Source organism: Vigna radiata, chromosome 11 (assembly GCF_000741045.1).
Source record: "Vigna radiata var. radiata cultivar VC1973A chromosome 11, Vradiata_ver6, whole genome shotgun sequence".
NCBI classification, from domain to species: domain Eukaryota; kingdom Viridiplantae; phylum Streptophyta; class Magnoliopsida; order Fabales; family Fabaceae; genus Vigna; species Vigna radiata.
Genome location: NC_028361.1, coordinates 881,801 through 904,435, shown reverse-complemented (window position 1 = coordinate 904,435; position 22,635 = coordinate 881,801). Strand labels below are relative to the sequence as shown.

The following is a 22,635-nucleotide window of genomic DNA, read 5'->3' as shown; positions in this document are numbered from 1 at the left end:
TGCAGTTAAAATGTAATTAAAGTTAGGGTAAAAAATGTAAAAAACCAAAATTTCATATGAATTAAAAGTATAATTAAATCTAATAACAAGGGCTAGTGTAATTGAATGATTAATGGTGTGGTAGCATAGTGTGCCACACAGCCCAACTACTAATGGCCAAGCTTATTCTGAATTTTTCAAGAAAATAAAAATTTCATCTCTTTTTTCTTCTGTGGGTCCCTCTATTAATCCTATAATGTCTCTTTCACTGTCTTATCTTGTTTTTGTGGATGCTTTTTCATGTGTTAATAATAATAATAATAATAATATTGATAGGAAAAAGTCTTTTTTTTTTACAATTTTTTTGACAACGCATATGAGACAGTTTGTGATTGGTCCGTTTCAAATATTTTTTTAAAATAAATTCAAACATACCAATAAAATTATGATACGTGTCCTGTTGTCAAAAAATTGTTAAGAAAGAGTTATTAAAATATTATTATCCATATTAATAATAACTTTATCTTATCAAACAATTAATGATTCAACTTATTTTACAGAAGTTGACAAATAGATATTTTCTATACATTGTTTTCCTCCTATATTTTGCACTATACAAGATAGTGATACAGTTCCAAGACCGGCCTCAGGGAACAGTGGCTCAGGTGTTGTAACTTTATTAAGGTATGATACATTGTCCGAGGATGCCATAAAGCAGTGTTGCATCTTTAAGGGGAAGATAATGACATCTTCATAATTTTTTTTTTTTCAACATTGTGACATTATTTACGTGTCATTATTATGTGATTGATTTAAAATTATTTTATAATTAATAACAATAATAAACATCAATATGTATCAATCACATGATAACACGTAAATGATGTTAAAATGTTGTTAAATAATGTTGTGAAGAGTATAACTATTGTTTGGTAAGTCACCTGAAACCATCAACCTACCATTAGTAGTATTTTATGATAAGGGTACCCCCCATTGGAGATCTATGTGGGACACCCTTTCTCCTCTTAGCAGTTCTGTGATTTACCACCGTTGGTGGTGGTGTTGATGCTGTGAAGCTCAGGATTTTGATTCTTACACTTTCATTGCTCATGCCATTGATTGATTCTTCGCCATCAGACCCATCTGTCTCAGCTAACATTTTCTTCTTCCGGAACTTCTTGGAGGTTCCAACCATCTGGCAGGAAAAAATTGAAGACTTTAGGATGTAACTTTATTCACAGAAAGATTCATCTATGCTTAAAGGACAATGATTCTTTGACACCTAAATTCTAACAAATTTTTGACATTGGACACGTGTCATAAATCAATTGGTCAGTGTGTTTAATGTTTAAAAAAATTGAAGCACACAAACCAATTGGCTTATGACACGTATCTGGTATCAAAAATTTGTTAGAATTTGGGTGTCAAAGTATCTTCTTATATGCTTAAAATATTGTTCTTTTGTTATGTCTCCAAGAGAAACTAAAAAGGTTGCCGAAAATGTTATGTACTTTGTACAGGAAATGTCCAAAAGGAAACAAATTTGATCAGTCTCAAGCTATCGTTGTAGTGATTTTTAAGGAAACAATTAACAATGTTATATGATTAAATGACAGTGTATATATATATAGTCTACTTTTAAAATAGGATAATGCATGCAAAGCTGCTGCAACTATAGACATATATACCTTACAACCAAGAGAACAGAAGCTGAATGAATCAAGAAGGCTGCGCTCACATACTTTGCAGGTGTTGGTGACTCCTTTGCTAGGCCTAGGCTGAGGCCTTTCATTCAAGAACACAATCTTGGCACTGTTTATAATGTAATTTTGAACACCTGTTATGTCCACAAATTTTTGAATCTCTGACACCCTTATCACATCATGGTATGAAGATCTCCTTATCTGTGAAAAAAACAAGACAGAAGAACACAAGAACAAAACATCAGATGTTAAAATCATCACTATTTAGTTTAGCTACAATGGAAGACCAAAATGTCAAAATAATAAATAAAACAATCCATCTCAGAAAATTCAAAGTGCTAACTTTAACTGGCCATCCATAGTTGACTTTGAATGCATAATTCAGCATTGAATGGAACGTGTAACCACCGATAAAGCAATACAAGAGACAAATATTTTTAGGATCAATCAAAAAGGGTTTGGTTTGGTTTGATCATAACAAAGTAACAATAATGCAGAAAAGTTACAGAATCAGAATACAGGAATCCAAATTCTTGAGCTTTACCCATAAGGGGGGTTGAGTTCAAATCACCACAGAATTGGATAAAAAAGTCATAGATCTCCCAAAGACAATGAATTGATTGAAGTATTAGTCACTAAACGTTAAAGGCAAAGTTTTTACCTGAATAGCTCTATGTTCTCTGTGAGAAGCAAGACAGACAGAGCAAAGGGCTCCATTGTTACAGTCCAAACAATACATGTTACACTCAGTTTTGTGGGAATCTGCGTGGACTTTGCATTGAACAAAGAAACTTGTTTGGAGAAGTGGCCTAAGCCAAGGTGGCCACTTTTCATCTTCATTCTTTCCAACAGCATCATCTTCTTCATTGGGACCTCTCATCACCCCAGTTGCATCTCCTCCACCCCCCTAATTCCATGCAATAGAATCCATAACAAAGAACAATTTGCAAAACACAAGAAAGAAGAAAGAAAAGAAATGCACACGTGTGGGTTGCATTGATGTTGGTACTAATGATACTACTAACCATAATGATTGTTGTTGTTGATGTACTTTTGGGTTTGATTTCTCTTATGGCAGAAACACAAAGGAGGAAAAAAGAAGTTTGTCTGAATATGGTATGTTATGGCAGAGAGAAGAGAAAAGGGAAAAAGTTTGTAGGAATGGAGCTATAAGCTTGTAGTTGGTGGGTGGCCGATGATGAAGGCAGAAAGTAAAGGTAGTGTTTTTATGATTTTGGTTTTCTTCAAAGTCTGCATCCAAACCTCACTCCCATCCCAAACCAAGCACCATACCTATTTCACAATCAAGAATTGATGGCCTACTTTATTATTAATTATTTCAAAAAATAAAGACAACCTTAAATTATTGCATTCCATAAATTTTTTAAATTTTAGAATAATCATTTTCAGGTTATATTAATGGTTCATTCGTATTATTTAATATTATTAATATGTAGCAATGGTGTTACTGTTTTCTGCTTTGGTTGGGTAAAGAATAGGGCAAAGATTGAGGTGTGAGACGGTTGGAAACAGTGTTTTTACATTATTGAAAAAGGGAATGATATTTTAACAATATTTTTTACAATTTTTTTGACAACAGGACACGTGTCATCATTTTATTAATCTATTTGAATTTATGTTTAAAAAATATTTAAAATAGACCAATCACAAGCTGTCATTATAAAAATTGTTAAAAAAGTGTTTTTAAAAAAAGTTTTTCCTATTGAAAATTGGAAGGTTCAGATGTGGAGATGTATTGAAAATTGGAAGGTTCAGATGTGGAGATGTGTGGGGGCAATGGAAAGGTGAGCATTTTACATAGTAAATAAAGAACATAATGATGCTCAAGCATAAAAAGTAAGTGCAATATGCTTTCAATAATCTTGTTAAAACAATGTATGCTTTTAAAATAGTCACATATCTATAATATAACTTTTTTATCCTCTTCATTTAAGTTTTATTATCAATTCGTCAAAAAAATATTTTAAATCTAAATTAACTTTACAGATTTGACTTATAAAATAAAATTTATATCTATTTATATATAATAAATTGTTGGATATAAAACTTCTAACATTTTCTTTCACATAATTTTTTTCAAAGATAAAACCACCACAAACAAACTCCGAAAAGTGTTTGATCCTAAGTAACAATGGTGGCTACAATTATTGCTTGGACAGCAACATTTTTTTGTTCTTTGTTAAGTTACTTTATTATTTTGAGTTTGTTTGGTTTCTGAATTTGTTAATTGTATTTGGTAGTTATCAAAATAACAAACAATAAACGCCAAGTGTGTTTGCAGAATGCCTCCACAATCGAAACAGCATCATGAACTGAAACAAAAATGATCCATTACCAAAGGGGGGCAAAAGTTAAAATTTGACAGCTTTATCTATATTAGTTCAGCATAAGGAAAAACTATATTGATTCAACAATCCGTGAAAACAACATCGACCACAATATCAAACTGAATGCGTTTCACATAGTTGCTTCCACCTCAGGATCACTTTCTATCTTTGAAGCAGGCACGTTATTGCCACCTCTCAAACGGGAAGATACATTATCAATGGCAGAATTTAGTTGGCTTATCTTCTCGTTTAAGGTCTGCTTGGTCCTCTGCTTTCAAAAGTGACAGTAAGAAACTCAGCATGTTCCAATAACAAAGTTGAATCTAAAGTAAAATCATGCATAAGTACCTCTAACCCTTCATCGTAATATATTGGTCTTTTTGCCTTGCGAAACCCATACTCATCTTCATTCAGCAGAGATCTTCTAATCTGAAGAGCGATCCAAAATGCCATGAGTGTAAATAGTAATAGAGGTAACAGGACTACAACAAATAGAGGAATAATGCAAATGTCTTTTTGCCAAAACTTTCAAGCAATTCAGCTCTATTCAAAAAACAAAAAACAAAACTTTGCCCAAGATGGGAGATTAGTGACACTATATAGACATTTTTCAAATGTGTCATAAAAGCAACATTTATGAATCCAGTTTATCATCACAGCACTTTGATATCATAAGCAATAGCATATACAAGAGAAAATTCACTAGTTCTTTTTCACTCCTTAGAAAAGAAAATAATCCATTGGAGCATGAAACAAACGTCCCACTAAGTAATGAAACAACAATGATGTAGTTCACAATGACGAGTCCATTGTCGATGACTTCATTTCCTTGTAGAATGAAGAAATAAAAGGCTTTCTTTTATGAAAGAAGTTATCTACCACCGTTAATGTATCATACTATCCCTTCTTTTAATTGTATAATCAAGCTTGTTCATCAATCAGCATTGTCTGCAGTTACATTATGTAGTCATAAATAAGTTTAAAATTAAAGTAAAAAGGAATCACCTGGGGAGCAAAGATATAAGCTACAGTTCCAAATACTGCACCACCCAGAAGAAAGCCAGCAAGAAAATCCCCACCTCCACCTCCTCCATTATCACTATACAAGAGAGACAGCAAATAAAAAGAGCAATAGATGTTTGCATAATCTTCCAAAACAACCCACTAATGAGATAAGCTGACTAGAAAATTCCAACCATTTCTCCAAGAACCCAGAATTTAAAAGACAATTAGCACCAAAATAATCTCAAGAATAATGAGATAAAAATTAGCACCAAAGTGACTAGTTGGTTACCATTTCTTTTTCTTCCAATACAGGGAAAACAGCTACTTGTGCACATACCAAAATAAAAAAGACATTCCTGAAACTCTATTTAGAGATTCACAAAATATTTCCAAGAAGATGTAAATGTAAAGACAAAGCCATATCGTCCATTTCGAGGCTGACAAGGGTTATGCTATGATGGTTTGTTTAATTTTAAAACACAATAACTTGAAATTTGTCTTGGGTGAATTCCTAGTAAGTCGAGATAGAAAATAAGTTGAAAATAGCCTACCGGTATTCAGCAGAAATTGATGAAGAGCGGTTATTCTTCTTGATCAAAAGGTTTGATTTTCTTTGAACCGTGACCTTAGGTCCAAATCCACATGAGTAACGCTTCGTATGAGATCCTCCTACTCCCACAAAACAACAACACCAAGATTTATTGCAAAATTTAACTCAACAACTCTTAATCCTACAGATATTCTCAACTCGCTAATGGGAATCAGGAAAACAAAATCCAAATTAATAAAACCACTTGGAGAAAAACCCTAAAAATCAAAGTACCAGTGACTGAAAAACAATGATAAAAGGGAAAAAATTTCTGATGCAGCATTAGAAACCAAAGGATTATTAGGAGCACAGAGAAAATCATTCACCTGAAATGGAGAAAGGTGTTAAAGAAGCTGCCATGAGAGAAAGAAAGTGAACCAGAGAGTGTGTGTGTGAGGAGAGAGTGAGAGATGTCTGAAGATAGTTTTAATTTATTTATTTGTTATTTTTCTCTATAAAATAATCACTGTTCATCACCACAATTTTTTTTTGTTTATCTGTCTATTAGCATTTTCATAACTTCAAATAAATATTTTATCATTTTTTAAATCGATTCTCGTTTAAAATCTACAATACAACTAGTACTATCAATTTAAATTTAATCTTCAACCAATACGAACAATTTGTCATTTTACATAATTACTATTATTTCTAATAAATATATATATATATATATATATATATATATATATATATATATATATATAATTGTAATTTTAGTCATATTACATTTTATTATTGAAAGTTGTTCTTTAATTTTTTGTTTATATCAAAATCATCGAAATGAATAATGAAATATTAATATTTTTCAAAAATATAAAAATATTAAATAAATATTGTCCGAATTAATTCAACTGTTTAAAGTTGTTCATAGAAGAACATCATTATCCGTAAAAAAAATTATGTAATATTATTGTAATGAAATACGTAGTCTACTCATCCATGGATTTTCGTTTAATTTCATGAAAATGTCACCATGGTTAACATGACACTCCATAAATTTTATATTTTAAAAATATTCTCTTAAAAATGTAAAATCCTACAAAAAAGATATTCCTTTTCTACTTCAAACATTATTTTGATATTCCTTTTATACTTCAAATATTATTGAGTTTGGTTTTTTAAAAATTGAGATCTAATAAATGGTAAAATAGAATGATTAGGTACAAAATGGTGTTCATATTATACAGTAATATATAATGTAGTTTTTACTTTGATAAAATGAGAAAAACCAAGTGAACCTCATATCAACTTAAAGATAGACAAATGGGTAGAATTCTATTAAGAAAAATGTGATTATTTCCTTAAACTTGAAGTTATTCCTTCTTTTGAGGAGAGAACTTTCATGGTGTGAAGTTTGTTCTTAAAACAAAATCAGTGTACATTCTAAGCTTGTTTATTGATATATTAACTATCATGAGAAAATACATAACTAGTTTGATACATCACAACACTGCCATTGAACTTTGCCCTTGAAATCATACTATCATCGAGCGGAACAATCAAACGCCAAAATCATGAACTTCAATTTCTGCAACAAGAGTTGAATTTCTACATAGAACTAATTCAGTAATTCAGAGCTTACCGAGTGTGTGTGTGTGTGTATATATATATATATATATATATATATATATATATATATATATATATATATATATATATATATCAGGATGAAAAAAAGACAGCATGGAGCCAGGAACAGAGGGTGGAGCCAGGAACAGAGGAAACCCTGCCATAAAAATAGTCATCCGCAAGTTCCTAGTAACACATGAAATTATGCCGGCTTCAATTCTCTCTATATATACAAACAGCCGTTAACTATAAATTCTGAAAACAAAAAAGGCTAACATAGAAACATGTATTGACATAGGATTAAAAAGAGAAAAGAAAAATTATTGACTCTTGTTGTGGACAATGGCTCCTTCTTGTGTAGGGAGGGGGAGGGGCTGGAAGATTATATATCTATCTATCATACAGGCTGGGCCATCCGGAACAAGATAAGATAATTTACATGATTCCAAAATATATATATATATATATATATATATATATATATATATATATATATATATATATATATAATATGAGCCACCAGCAAATTTATTTTCTCCCAAAAAGGAAAAACGAGTTGTCCATACGCTGGCCATCAGGTAAAAGCTCTGCAGGTTTTTTGTGTTCCTTGTTTGGAGATGGAAAGGACAGAGAGAGGGAAAGAGATGCAGCAACACCATCATCCTCCTGCCCATCTCCCAAGCTATCTGGGCGGTTATTTTGCCTGTCTACTGGCCCGACTAAGAAAGGCAACATACCCTTGGGCGCAGCTGGTGCCGGCAGTGCTTTCGATTTGCCCCCTAAGGCAAGCTCTAGATTAGGAATCACATCCTGAAATCCTTTATCATATTCACCAACCCCTTTGGTTGACAAGCTATTCAGCACAGACAGTGAGTTGCTAATATTGTGTTTGCCCACTGGGAAGAAGGTTCTTTCCATCGTTCCCAAGTCCTCCCTGATAATTTTCTCATCACAAGCTTCCTCGCATCCTTTGTCCTCAACTGAAGAACAGGAACCAAGATCATTTCCAAGAGATGTAAAACTGTCATTAAAAGAGTCTCTACCTCCAGAACCATAGATCCCACCGAAACCAGTCTTAAGCTTCTTGCCAGAACTTTCTGTGTCTTCTAACTTGACATTTCCCTGACTCCAAGGCATTTTCTGACAACTGACAGCAGAACCCTGCATAATTGTGTCAGAAAGATCTATATGTTTAACTTTATCATTAGGTAGCTGACAATTTATCTCTTCTGCGCTTGGGTCGCCCTGAAAAGTTGCCTCCAAGTCGATATAGTGATCATCTTTTCGTTTCCTCTTAGACCATCGCCAATCTTCCTCAACATCCATTTTTTCTAAAATTTTATCCCCGCGTATATTGCTTACAAGATCTGTTTCTTCATCTTCAAGTGCTACCTCTAAGTCAATATAACGATTATCTTTCTGTTTCCTCATAGGCCCTTTCTGATCTTCATTACCAATAATTGTTATTGAGTTTTTCTCCTTACTCAAATCGCTTGCATCACCTGTTTCTTCATTGTCAATATTTGCCTCCAAATCAATACTGTAGTGACGATACTCTTTTTGTTTCTCCTTAGGCCTTTGATGGTCTTCATCACTGTTTATTTTCTCAGAAATTTTATCCTTAGTAATATTGCTTGCAGCACCTTTTTCAGAAGGAATCACAGACAACGTTTTCTCTTCTTTGACAGAAATATCAGAATCAATTTTTGTTTCCATAACACTCCTGCTTGCACTTTTTCCCATGGCTTCGGGAGCTTTAGACTCTTTGCATGGTCCCTGTTCAGGCACGCTAGCTTTCTGCATAAAGCAAGAACGTCTTTCAACAAACTGAGAAGATTGGCATCAATGATAACAACTACTCTTCACAAAAATGGTTTTTTTTAAATAGTGATCTCCAGGTAGTTGCAATTCACAGCATAGCTTACAAGTAAAAAGATGATAAACATACAACAAGGAAATTATGCTTAGGGAAATTACGCATTAAGCATCCTTCAACTAACTGAGAACATTGGCATCAATGATAACAACTAATACTCACAAAATGGTTTTCTAAATGGTGATCTCAAGGTAATTACAATTCATATCATAGCATCAAAGCAACAAGATGCTCATATAGCGGGATTTCCTCATGACATACACACATAGAAATATTTTTATCACAGCCATGGTTTTGCCATTCAACACAATATCCACTATATCTTTTGGCCTTGTTCTGACTTGCTTCCATACGCCACTAATATCATTTCTTAAAAATACTTAGTATGAAGGACAACAACCAGATCACAATGCTAACATCACACATGCATTCAAGTAGATTTTTATCAATTTTATAACAAACCTTTCGATCTATCAAATTTACATATTTAAGGATAAAAGCATTACCGAGGACGAATCAGTGGAGATCGTCTCTTGACATAACAGAGTCGTGGTAGTTGGAAGCCACTTTGATTCAATCCTACCATCTAGCTTCTCTGTATTTACTTGTAGATCCAAATGAGTCTGGTCATTGACATCGATATTCCTACATCCAGTAGTTGGATGTTGGTCTGTGGATGTGGAGGGGACAAGTGCATTGCATGATCTATGCCGACCCATTGTTTCTTCATCCTTGCACTTGGCCAAACAATGTATCTCAGGCACAGTCAAAACAACAGTTGAAGATTTCTCCTCGGCTGGCATTACGTTCAAACTGGGAATACAAACCTTTTTTGTAGAATCAGAATGATTCATCTTCCTCCCCCTAAATATGCCCCATAAAAAAAACAACATATTCCAGCCTGTCAAAAAAAAAAGGATCATTAGCATTCCAGATGTGTGTCTGAATTTAAACAATTCTTTTCTTTTTAAAACAGTCACATAATCAGTCATTTAAACTGCAAGCCAAACAAGCCCATTTGTCAAGGACAAACTCTCCACCAAAAGCTAATGGTTTTATATCTAACATGCCTCCTTAGCACACCTATCGTATGCTAATGTTCAATTTTTTTTAAGAATGACAAGCAATATCGAATTCATGACCACTTCATTATAATGGATTTGATTCCCCAACTGATGCAGACATTGGGAGAACCACAACAAAAAGCTAACCACTGTCCTTTGCCAAAAAAATTAAAAAAAAAAAAAAAAAAAAAACAAATTTCATGCTTTCAATGTGGGGTTCAAGTTCCAACCATGTGATTGAATCCTAACAATCCACCATGCTGCCCCCTGTGCCCACACACTAGCTGAATGTACACTAGCCTTTGAGAGAAGTCATTGGCAAAAATGACAAAGCTGGAGCCACTACCTCTGCTTCCTATTTGCAACTAAAAGACCATATGGAAGGATCTAATACCAGTTGAGAACCTCCCAAAAACTCGTTATTAGGTTAAGGCTCATCACTCAGGCATATGACAAATAACCATATGGAAAAAAAGAAAAAATATAAGGTGCAAAATAAACAAAGGAATGCTATCTTTCATCGAGAATTTTCAAATCATCTTACACCAAGAATTGCACATTAAATAATTTAAGGAGTCCATGAACACTAATCAAAGCATAAACTTCCAAACAAAGCCCGACCTTGCAAGTAACCTTTCACACATTGCTTAGGATGTTAGATTGTTTGACAAATGTATGAAATGATTTCTTACGCTGTGAATTTTCAGGAAGCTGATTGGAAGGGAATATCAGCAGTTCAACATCCTCAAAGTTTCCCTTAAGTGCTAAATCATTTCTAATCATGCGATCCAAAAGACCTTTGTAGTGTCTCTCGTAACTGTGTCAGAATATCATTAAAAAGTCAATTATTACAAGAAATATATATTTGCACTTCATGCTCTACAGTCAATATAAGAATAATATCCATATACATGCCTTTCAACATCACTGGCAAAGAAGTATAGAGCTATATTATCTTCAGTAACACCACCATGATCAAATTGCGAAGGCCACATGCTCAAGCGAGAAGCTTCATTGAAAGAAACTCTAGGAAGAAATTTGTTCACTGCTCCAAGAACCTTAGGAGAAGCACAAGAAGATAAATGCGCCTGAAGTCCAGTATATAAATCAGGAGGCTTTCCATTTCTATGCACTTCAAAGGCACCCCTGCAAGCAAACAACAAGCTTATGTATATTGCAGAACAAGATAATTAATAAACACTAAGAGCAATCCAGAACAAGAGACAAGCTAGTTCATCATAAGATGTTCCATACTGCCATATGTATTCGTATTCAGGAAAGGCCAACGTCTTTGAAGGAACAATCGACAATGTCACGGCTTTATCAGACATGTCTTTCACTACAGTTTTTCCAGCTGCAAGACAATTAGAAGCTGACTTTCCTGGTTGGGATCGAGAATCAGTCGGACAAGACTTTAGTTGCTTAAAATCATTGGCAGAAGAAGATTTGGAAGAATCTGAGGTAGAGTTCTCAAGGATTTCCTGTTGTTCAGGGGTTTCTTCAGCAGATATACTATTCTTCAGTGTGCTGGAAACCAACACTGGGTCATTTGAAGTCACTTCACAATTTAAATCTGTGCCTGAGGTAGAAACCTCATCAGTTTGGTTAGATACTTCTTTCTTCTTGTAAATTTCAGGCCTTCTCAGTAGTGCAGCCTGAATTGCAGCTTTCAATATATTGCCTTTATGCATTTCCTCTTTTGAACTACTCGACGTAGTTACAGATATTTCAGCACCAGATTCTTGTGTAGTGCCAACACTGCAACATTCCATAGCATGGCCAAATTCCTTACATTTTTGACAGAATGGGGGCTTTGAAGTAGGAACTGCTGGCCTTACGCGATCACTAGAACTATCTCTGCTTTTCTCAATCTGATTAGCTGTCTCCCGTGCTCGAGGCAGCACATCCTGTTGAGCTTCATCAATACGGATTGATGTTCTCTCTATAAATTTAAAAAATTAAATTAAATTAGAAATAATATTATAAGATAGCACAAAACCTAGATCTGAAAGAAGGATGCCACACCTGAAAATGAAACCAACCTATCAAGAGCAGCAAATTAACCTCGTCACCCCCACCAAAAAGAAAGAAAATAGATAGCAGGTATAGAGATCACACCTGAAATAATTTGAGGCTCCAGACTTTTCCGGTTAATATTGCTCATTGACCTTGATAATGCATTTGCTTTTCCATCCTGATTAGCCTTTAACTCTCGATTGTTGTTCATTGTTGAAGGTTTACTGGATTCAGCACGAGGTGTGAGCCTTTGATCACCCTTAGCAGTGGAAACAACAGAACTAACTGCAGGCCGATCAATCCTAGATGGAAATTTCCTATCAATTGCACCTGATTCTTTTAAATGCCTAGATCCTTTCAAATCCTGCACAGCTGCAGACTTGGGTGAAAGCATTTTAACTTTTGATTCGGTTGGATTTGTTCTCCCCAAACTTGGAGATTTGAATAATGTTGATTTGCCTGTGGTTCGAGCAGGCATCTCCGTGTTCTTTGAAGCATGTTCATTAACCCCTTTTGGTTTGGAGGGAACAACTTCATCAACAAGTTTGACTCTTGGCTTGGAATTTACATTGCTGAATGAATTAGATTTCATTAACATACCTATTCATAAGAAACAATTTGTGCTTAGAATAAATGAAACTATGGGATATTTAATACAAAATAATTACACACAGAAAACACAAAAAATTGCAGTGAAGCAGAACGTCTGAAAATTAAATTAATACCCTTTGAAGTTTGACCCCTGGGACCAGTGGAAGGAGAGCGAGCAATCTCTAAGTCACTACCACCAGAGTTGTTTCGACTAGGTATCAGAAGACCAGGCTTCACTTTAGATTTATTTAAGCTCTTAAATGAAGATTCTCGGGACAGTGGAACTAATCTCTTGGGGCTTGATGTCTTTGGCGATCCTGTGCTTGATTCAAGAGCTTGTCTTTTTGCTGCTGGAGCTACGTCAATGTTATCAGAAAGTCTTTTGCAAGTAACTTGTGAAGTTGAACTAACTTCAACAATTTTTTTGTCTTCAACATCTGAATCACAAAATTTCATTCCAGAAATGTCAGATACAGCCATAGATATGGATGCTTGAACGTCTATGAACTCAAATAGCATGCAAATTCAGCTCACAAAAAGCACAAAGGGTGTGTAAAATGTTTGCGTGCAAAACGTGGGACCCAAAATGCCTTTCTTGTGATATGATATACAACTTCACTCTTACCCGGTTTTTTATTTTCATTCTCTTCTGCGTCTTTGCATTCTTCACACAACCAATCCCCTTCAGGAACTTTCTCAAGCATTTCTCGCATACAGTAGCTGATTCAAAGAAATAATAATGGTAAAATCCAGTTTGATAATTAGAAAAAGAAATTTGCAACAATATTAATAGAAACTAAAAAATAAGGTGAAAGTTTCTTATGCATACGTGTGCTCTGCACCATCACTGCACCTACTACATATAGCAAGTAGATCCTCCCGACCAGCATCTCCACAGATGTCGCACACCTTTACCTATTTACCAGACAATGCAATCAGAAATGAATTTGAGGATAAGCATCTCCACAGATGTCAATGCATTTGACTCCTCTCAGTTTCATCTCAATCAAATTTAGTTTCAGTAGAGAGAAAAGGAAAGATACTCACATCATGTTCCACAACATCTGATTCATCACTCTCATCTTCAGATTGAGTTTCCCGCTTCGCAGGCGATTTAACCAGCTCTGCAGCTTTCTCACACTGTCCATCTTGAACTGAACATTTAGGATCTTCATTGTTAGCTTCACAGACGTCAGTGTCTGCCTCTAACTTTGGGCATACCTTTAGTAAAACGTTGGAAGTACTCTCAATAAGACCATCCTTAACCGTAGTACATTTCTCACCAGAAACAACAGGTTCTCTTTCCTTGGTACATGAAGAACTAAAATTCTCAATGGTGCATTCAGAAAATTTTTCTGACACAAGAGAACATGAACCCCTCTCCTCATGCATTGTTATTCGTTCTTCATTCCTTTGATGGCTAACATTCACTAAATTAGCATCACTGGATCTACTAATACAAGAAGTGTTGTCATCGTGACCTTCTAAATGTTTGGAATCCTGATACTTATTCAGTATGATCTGTCTACTCTTGGCATTTTCAGACAGAGCATCTTGACTTGAATTAACACTCTGCATATTACTTGCTTCGCTGACAGTTTGTTGTGAGCTTTCACAAGCTCTGCTCCTAGGAGAATATGCATTATCCTCATCCATAGAATACTGATCAACAGCCGCTCCTATGCGACAGTTTTCATCAGAAAACTCTTCAGCCTTTGACCCCATGAGAGCATGATTAAGATGCATGCAAGATGAACAAGGAGCCGAGCACACATTGCAAGTTCCCGATTCAAGTCTCATATCAGTGTTCTGAGTCATAGAACTTCTGAAAAACCTTTTCCAGATTCAGCTGATAAATAATCAAAAGAAGATATAAGTTAGAGGAGAGATGAAAATTTTGAGTCAAACTCTCAAAATTGCTTTTCACAGAGGGTTATGGAGATCTCAAATAATAAATTTTCTCTAAGTTACTCCATAGAATTAACATGAATGATTTATCACAATTGAAAGCACACGAGCTACATTTGGCTTATATCATATTTGTGAACCATATTTTGAAGTTCCAGACGGGAGTTATCTTTTTTTCTAATATGAGGACATTGAGCCATTCATGGATTTACTTGGATATGGGGCAAAGTTACAAGATTTTAACATGGATTTACTCAATAGCTGTGCTTATATATCAATGAGTTCTTCTTTAAACATAAAGAAAGATGAAGACTGTATGTAATTCCAGAAATATAGTTTTGCTTTGCTTCCGGTAGAATTTTGCATAGATAAGCAGCTGCTCGACTGGGACAATAGGAAATGAAGAAAACAGTAAACCAAACATTTATACCAAGACCAACAATGCACACACATGATACATTGATATATGCATATAATCGCCCACTTCTACAATTTTTGCACATTAAATGTATAAAATTTTTATCCCGTGGCAAGTTGCCAGTCATAATGGTTTAATGCTATTTTATCTGTCCACCTCTCGATTTGAATAGACCATAAAGTTACTCAATGTGGCAGATATTTCGGAGCGACAAAACAATAACCGGATTGCCATAAAAGAAGAAAAGGAACAACCTCTGAATTACCCTGTTATCTCAGCACGTTCTCCTGGGATATTAAGATGATTGATGACCCATAACCGAGGTTCTAGAATCTGGAAACTGCTCAATGTCACGCAGAATTTACATCCAAACCACACTAACAAACATTACCCCAACTTTTACATAAAAGGTACTAAGCAGGTACCACTCCATGAGATGCTCCCTCAACCCAGAATCTAACAGATTACAATTTTGCAAATGCTAATTAAAGTGTGCTAAAAGGTCCCCTAAAAATACAAATCCCCCAAGTCCCAGAATCCATTCCACAGACAAAACGAAACCCTAACCCAACCAAGCACTGAATTATTCTAAAATCCCCCTGTAAGAACCAACAACTGCCCTACTGTCCCCATAAATTCACCTTAACAAAAACGAGAACAGTTGCAATCAATCAACAAAATAAAAGGAGCGGAACCGATTTTAGGAGGGTAAATATAAATTAGAATAAAAAACCCTAACATACAAAAATTGAGATGGAAACCATCTTGTTTGCATTGCAAGCCTCACCTTGCGTTAGGCAAATTCCGATTAGAAAGAAGAAAGCGCGAAGTGGCGGGTACGGCGTGGTTTGCAGTGTCGGAAATCTGCGTCTTGAAAATTGTGGGTTATGAGAGTTTAGAGTATCTGTGACGATCCAGCAAATGGAGATTCAAAATGAAGGGTTCAAAGATGAGATGAAGAGCATGCAAATTTCACAGCCTAACACACACACCCACAGAGACACGGAATTTCATACAACGAACAAACTCCCTATTTATTTATACTCAATAAAATTAATTGCGAGATAAATTATATAATAAATTTCCTTCCGTTTTTTCTTCTTCTCTCTTCACTTTCCCTGCCTCTATCTCTCATCTCAACAAAAATATAAATAAAAATCAAATCTTGCAAATGGGCTTTTTATTTTTTCATCAGAATCCAAATCCATCAATCTGACCCAGCTGTCTTAAACTGTCATCTCTCTCTTTGTAGCTTCTTCAAAAAATTTCCCAAACTCAAAAACATATAGATTCATTAAAATTAAGTCAAAATTCAAAATCCTTAAAACAGAATTCTTAGCTATTTTCCATTTCACATATTTTTTTCCATATTTATCTATTTTGCTTTTTACGTTTATTTTATATGTTAATCTTTTTATTTTCAGCTCGCTATTTATTATTTATTTATTCGGTCATTTATTATTTATTTAGGTTTTATTATAATTGTAATTGAAGCTGGGCCCACCAAGACATACAAGTCAAGGTGAATGAAGTGAGCATCCCGCACGTGTGACTTTAGTGAGGCGTGTTAGCTGCGGTAGCGCGTGGGAATGGTGCGCGTCAGCACTAACGCCTCTTTAGCACGCGTCTGTGCCTCACATTTGATCGGTCATTCCTCGGAGTCGAATTTCACTTTTTCCATTGATTCTCTTTAATTATAAAAAATAATTAAAAAATATAAAAAGTAAATATGTTTGAAGATAAAATTAAAATAATATTTTATTTTTTTTACAAAAAAAACTAACATGCATCCATTACAAAATGAGATATACGTGATGTTAAAATATTATCGAAAAATGTTGTAAAAATATTATTATTTTTAGTTTTTATATGAAATAAAAATAAAATAATCAAAAGTGGTGTAAGATTATAAAAATGAAAAATAATACAAGAGAAAACACTTTTTTTTTGTCTTTCTTTTCTTCTATTTCTCAACTTTATACTAGGAGAATACGATTCATTTTTCTTTGTTTACGTAGTTCTATTTCATATGCAATGCTTAGTCAAATTACAAAATATTTATTTTAGGGTATACTTTATATTTATACATGTATGCAATGACCATGTTTTTTAATATAGTCACATTTCTTTTTTCAATTTTTTTTTTCAGATTTTTTTCTAGTATTTTAAAATTTAAAAATTTAAACTTTTAATTCACTTATTTTTATTTAAATATCAGTAAATGTGCTGTTTTAAGTACGAGAAAAATAAATATTGTTTATTCATTAAGGTAAGTGTCATTTTACAAAAAGACACACGTGTGTTTATTTTAAAATTACAAAAACAAAAAAGTGAACATTATTACTTTAGGGAAAAGTAATATATTTTTATGAAAATATAATATGGAAATTAGATATTAGGGTAGCATGTATTGGGAAATTAGAATATCTAGATAAGAAAAAAAAAAAAAACTAGAAACATAGTACAACATATTTATATTCTTGACGTTGACTTAAAAAGATAACAAAATAGACAAATCAGCTACAAAGAGGCAGTAGATATTGAAGATAAGAACGAGTGACTCCTTAATTATCAAATTATCTATCAACAAATTTAATGTTTTTTAGTTAATATATTTGAGGAGAGTGTTAAATTAAAAAAATTCTTGTTAAAATAAAAAACTAACTTTTAAATTAAGTGTATTTTAATAATTTTAAAATTTAATTTAAAATAAAAAAAATTATTTATTTATTTATAATCTAATTGATCTACGAATAGTTACTATTTTTTATTTTATTTTTTATTTTAGAAAATAACTGTCTTTTTTTTATTTTTTATTTTAAAAAATAATTATTTTTTAAAATATATATAATAAAAATAATAATTATCTGTAGACTAATCACGATAAATAAATATTTTTTAATTTTTATTTTAAATTAAATTTTGAATTTATTAAAATACCTTTAAATTTACCGTTAATTTTCTTTTCTTTTAATATGAACTTTTTTAAAAATAGTCTTTACTGTATATATATACAGTTTTTGTATACTGTATATAATAAAACAAAATATATGTATGAAACAAAATTTTGTGCGTATGTATAAATATAACTCTCGTAAAACTTTCCATTCAAATACGCAAAAGAGTATTTTATTTTACTCAAACTTTTGTCAAATCAAAAGTGATATCAACAAAAATCTTTTTACCGAATTCAAATTTATGTGAAAGTGACTATTTTATGATATTGTTATTTTTTAAAACAGTTTTTAGGTTTTTGATATTATTATACATGATTGTTTAATAAATGAAAACAAATTTTTTATTGTAATTTTTTATTTTGGCTCTTATATGTGATGTTTTAATGATTTTTTATTTAACTTGATATCAATTTCATTTAACTTGACATCAATTTTATTTGTAAGTGATTGTTTATTTAACTTGGCGTTTTTTTTCTAATTATAAAACTACCTAAAAATAAATAAAACTATTTTCATCAAAGTTACAATTTCTTTTAATTTTATACTTATAATAATAACAACAAGAGCAACAATAAATATATTATTTTATTTTCCAAATTTACCTTCTAATTATTAAAATAATGATTTATCAACCCTAATTTTTTAGGGTAGAGTTTCTTTCAATTTAATATTCGTTTTTAACCATTTTTTTAATTTTAAAACTATACCTACAAAATAAATGAAAACCATTAATAATAAAGTTTCAAAAACTATTTTTATTTTATACAATAATAATAATAAGTTTATGAATTTTTATTATCATAAAATATGTGAACACACGTGTCTTATGTGTTTTTATTAGTAATAAAAAACCCTAATTTAGTATATATGTATAGGTTAAAAAATGATGTTGAAAATATTGAATGTTAAAATGTTTACCAATAGGCTTTCATATCAAAAATAAATTTTTAAGGAGGGGTTTACTAGACCTAAACTTAATTTACATAAGAGATCAACGACAAAATTTTAAAATAATAAATTTTCGAGTTTTTTACCTTATATATTGATAAAATTCTTATTGATTTAACGTAGAATTTAAATTTCTATTTGGATTGTCAACAACCACACAAAATCAACTTAAAAAGTAATTTACATTAATTTATATATTAAAAACAACTACGTATACGACAATATAACTTAGTAGTTTTAACGGATCATAGATTAGGGCTACTTAGTTGATTAAGATATATTAATAGGACCCATATGCTTTAATTTGCCACCATTAATTACGTTGAATTTTTTAATCTTTTTTAAAACGTTCATGTATTTAAATTAGAGTTGTCAGAATCAGATATAATTCGCTAGCAAACCGACTCAGTATGGATTTGAACCGGATTGAGTTTAAAAAAAATATATTTTTAATGTGGGTCAATTTTCAACCCAGTTCATTCGAGTTGAACCTGTGGTGGATTGGGTTGGCTTACCAACCCACCTTATTTTATTTTATTTTATTAATTTATTCTTAAGAAACCTTTAAAAAAATATTGTATACCAAGAAAGATTATTTTGTATTTTTTATTATTACATATTGGGAGTAATGAAATTTATTTAGATTTGAATTACAGAAAGTTTATATATATTTTTTATTTTAAAAAAATGTAATTAAGGGAGCTAGTGAACCATTTCGTTTAACCCACCAATGCGTGGTGAGTTGGGACAAATTAAAATTTTTCTGACTCACTAATAAGTGAGCCGTGTTAGCTCATTAAGTGACCAATGCGAGTCGAGTTAGGTCGGACTGAGTCCAACCTAATTATCCGTTTTAACAACACTAATTTAAACCTTTACTACATTTGTATTATAATTTTGAAAAATAATTATTTAATACATATAATTTTTTTATATCCATTTAATATTATCTGTTTTTTTTTTCTTAGGACAATGATATTTTGACAACTTTTTTTAACAACTTTTTGACAACATGATACACGTCATCATTTTATTGGTCTGTTTGAATTTATGTTTAAAAAAATATTTGAAACGGACAAATCATAAATTGTCACGTATACATTGTAAAAAATTTATTAAAAGAGAGTTGTTAAAGAGATTTTTTCCTTTTTCTTGTACAATACACACTTTTTTTATTTTTTTGTCCATTTTATCTCTATATTACATATCAAATAAATATAAAAATATATCACATTTCTTTACTCTATAATTTCAGTAACGATAAAGCACACGTTGGTCACATGCTATACAATTAATGCATAACTCTAGTTCAACATATCTACGTCATTGCCTACGTGCCTAGGATAAAGATATTGAAGTTGAAATTACAGGTTGAGGTTGCCTTAGGATTTTACTTTGTGCATCTCCACAATTTCTTCACACACCTCCAAAATTTCAAAATAACCATTTTATCCTCTGAACAAGTGAGTTTGAAGCCCAAATCCGAGAGGATTATTCTTCCAAATTCTTACTATTAGGTATATAATCTGAGATTTTTAATATAATTTTAGTGAGGGATAAAATTGGATTAATAAATTTTAAGACGTGTGCAAAGAAAAAAGGAGGGTGCACAAAGAATAGCCAAATTATTATCTCTCAATAGAATATTAGGCAGGCTATACTGTCCCCAATGCAGAAATTTAGGAATATCGAACAGACATTAGAAAGTAACTCTCATGTCTTATAAAAGTATATTCGCTGAAATTTATTTTACATAATAATAATTTATTTAATCGCTTTTAAAATTGGAAACGTTATTAAAAAATGGTCCTAAATATTTACTCAATTTACATAATTCTTTTTACTGTTATTTATAATTTAATTAGAATAAACACGAGATAAATTCCTTGTAATAGGACAGAATCTACTTTAATAAAAGGCTTATATCCATTCTATTATATAGAAGATAAATAATATTTCAATATATGTAAACTTTTATTATTTATTTAACTTTTTATTATCTTATTTTAAAAAAAAAATATATAAAAAAAGGTGAACTACAAGAAATGGGTGGAGAAGAGTAAAACTGTGGGTTGGGCCAGTTGATTAAAGAAAGCGCGTGATCTAATCTAATCTCCTTCAGAGTGTTATCTATATATACTACTCCACCACTGTCGGTGACCGTGCTTCACCGCTCAAATCTCGCTCTAATTTTCTCCGTTCAAGTCCAACTTACAGTGCTGCTATCTCAATTCGGTACTTTTCTTCATTTTGCATTTGATTTCTTCTCATGCATTGTATGCATTTTTCTTAACTTGTCATCAAGCTACATTACAGCATTTGGGTGATATGGGGATGAAAAAGATTGGATTTTTGTTCTTGTTTTTTTGTTGTTCATGTCTATAGTCAAATGGGTATTGTGGTTTTTCTTTTTTGTTTATCACCTTTATTGCGTGACAGGCACATCGAGAAATGAGTTTGAGCAATGGCAAAAATGAAGCACCGGTAGTCCGAAGTAACGGGGTAGACGGTGAGATTGTGAACAATGAGAGCAAGGTGTTCAAGATCTTCGTTGGGTATGACCCGAGTGAAGATCTTGCCTTTGAGGTATGTCGGCACTCCATCTTGAAAAGGTCTTCAATTCCCGTTGAGATCATACCGATTAAGCAGTCAGATCTGAGAAAGAGTGGATTGTATTGGCGTGAGAGGGGTCAGTTTGAGAGTACCGAGTTTTCCTTTTCTAGATTCTTGACACCTTGCCTTGCCAATTATCAAGGTTGGGCTATGTTTGTGGATTGTGATTTTCTCTACTTGGCTGATATCAAGGAACTGAGAGACTTGATTGAGGACAAGTATGCTATCATGTGTGTTCAGCATGACTATGCTCCAAAGGAGACTACTAAGATGGATGGGGCAGTGCAGACTGTGTACCCAAGAAAGAATTGGTCTTCAATGGTTCTTTATAACTGTGGTCATCCAAAGAACCGTGTTCTCACTCCTGAGACTGTCAACACACAGACTGGTGCTTTTCTTCACAGGTTTCAATGGCTGGAGGATGATGAAATTGGATCCATTCCTTTTGTTTGGAATTTTCTTGAGGGACATAACAAGGTTGTTGAAAACGACCCTCTTACTTTTCCCAAGGCCATTCATTATACTCGTGGAGGGCCATGGTTTGAAGCTTGGAAAAACTGTGAATTTGCTGATCTATGGGTCAATGAAATGGAAGATTACCGCACTCAAGTTAAGAAAGAATCTGCCAATTAGAGTCAATCAGCTTAACCTTGTTATTTATTGAGCATCATTTATAGTCATGTATTATTCTTTTATGTCAAATTCGTTCTGAAAAATCCGAATCTGGTCATTCATGTTTATGAGAGCAGGAGAGTAGTCACCGCTGGTCTATAACTAGAGTTTAGTGGTATTCTTTACAGTATTACACTATTATATTTATAGTCATTTAAGAGAAAATGCTGTTCATGATGTAATTCATTTTTTATTTGTTTGAGGATTTCCCCAGGACTTTAAGGAGAGGTAGTACAAGCACCACTCTGTATTGAATATTTTAATGTACCACTCTGTATTGAATATTTTAATGGGCTTTAGTAGAGATTATATGTTCCAATATAGGTATCAGCTTCTTGCTTAGGCTGTAAAAGTTCTTCCCAATCTCTAGAGACTA

At 32.6% G+C, this 22,635-nt stretch overlaps 4 protein-coding genes across 8 annotated transcripts; 1 reads left to right on the top strand and 3 right to left on the bottom strand.

Annotated features, from left to right (window-relative positions):
* Positions 1-552: 552 nt before the first annotated feature.
* LOC106777526 lies at positions 553-3,037 on the bottom strand. Its single transcript, XM_014665108.2, has 4 exons — positions 2,708-3,037; positions 2,344-2,589; positions 1,668-1,883; positions 553-1,174 (listed from the first exon to the last, which is right to left on the bottom strand). The coding sequence occupies exons 1-4, from the start codon at positions 2,708-2,710 to the stop codon at positions 941-943; spliced, it is 699 nt and encodes a 232-aa protein (XP_014520594.1). The 5' UTR covers positions 2,711-3,037; the 3' UTR covers positions 553-940.
* Positions 3,038-4,011: 974 nt separating this feature from the next.
* On the bottom strand, positions 4,012-6,063 carry LOC106777527. The gene is made up of 5 exons (XM_014665110.2): positions 5,951-6,063; positions 5,587-5,704; positions 5,036-5,129; positions 4,379-4,459; positions 4,012-4,298 (listed from the first exon to the last, which is right to left on the bottom strand). Exons 1-5 carry the CDS (start codon positions 5,982-5,984, stop codon positions 4,161-4,163), a joined length of 465 nt encoding a protein of 154 aa, XP_014520596.1. The 5' UTR covers positions 5,985-6,063; the 3' UTR covers positions 4,012-4,160.
* A 1,267-nt stretch (positions 6,064-7,330) lies between these two features.
* LOC106777525 lies at positions 7,331-16,355 on the bottom strand. Of its 5 annotated transcripts, none has more exons than XM_022787437.1 (12): positions 15,857-16,355; positions 15,324-15,409; positions 13,791-14,592; positions 13,573-13,658; positions 13,369-13,463; positions 12,878-13,180; positions 12,255-12,752; positions 11,391-12,078; positions 11,052-11,282; positions 10,829-10,953; positions 9,579-9,973; positions 7,331-8,993 (listed from the first exon to the last, which is right to left on the bottom strand). In XM_022787437.1, the coding sequence occupies exons 3-12, from the start codon at positions 14,559-14,561 to the stop codon at positions 7,725-7,727; spliced, it is 4,461 nt and encodes a 1,486-aa protein (XP_022643158.1). In that variant the 5' UTR covers positions 14,562-14,592; positions 15,324-15,409; positions 15,857-16,355; the 3' UTR covers positions 7,331-7,724. The 5 variants fall into 5 exon arrangements, with proteins under 5 accessions (XP_022643158.1, XP_022643159.1, XP_014520593.1 ...); XM_022787438.1 differs by having other exon boundaries at positions 15,335-15,409; XM_014665107.2 differs by having other exon boundaries at positions 15,324-15,402.
* A 4,696-nt stretch (positions 16,356-21,051) lies between these two features.
* LOC106776927 (protein CDI) lies at positions 21,052-22,611 on the top strand. The gene is made up of 2 exons (XM_014664403.2): positions 21,052-21,209; positions 21,414-22,611. Exon 2 carries the CDS (start codon positions 21,426-21,428, stop codon positions 22,218-22,220), a length of 795 nt encoding a protein of 264 aa, XP_014519889.1. The 5' UTR covers positions 21,052-21,209; positions 21,414-21,425; the 3' UTR covers positions 22,221-22,611.
* The last annotated feature ends 24 nt before the right edge of the window (positions 22,612-22,635 follow it).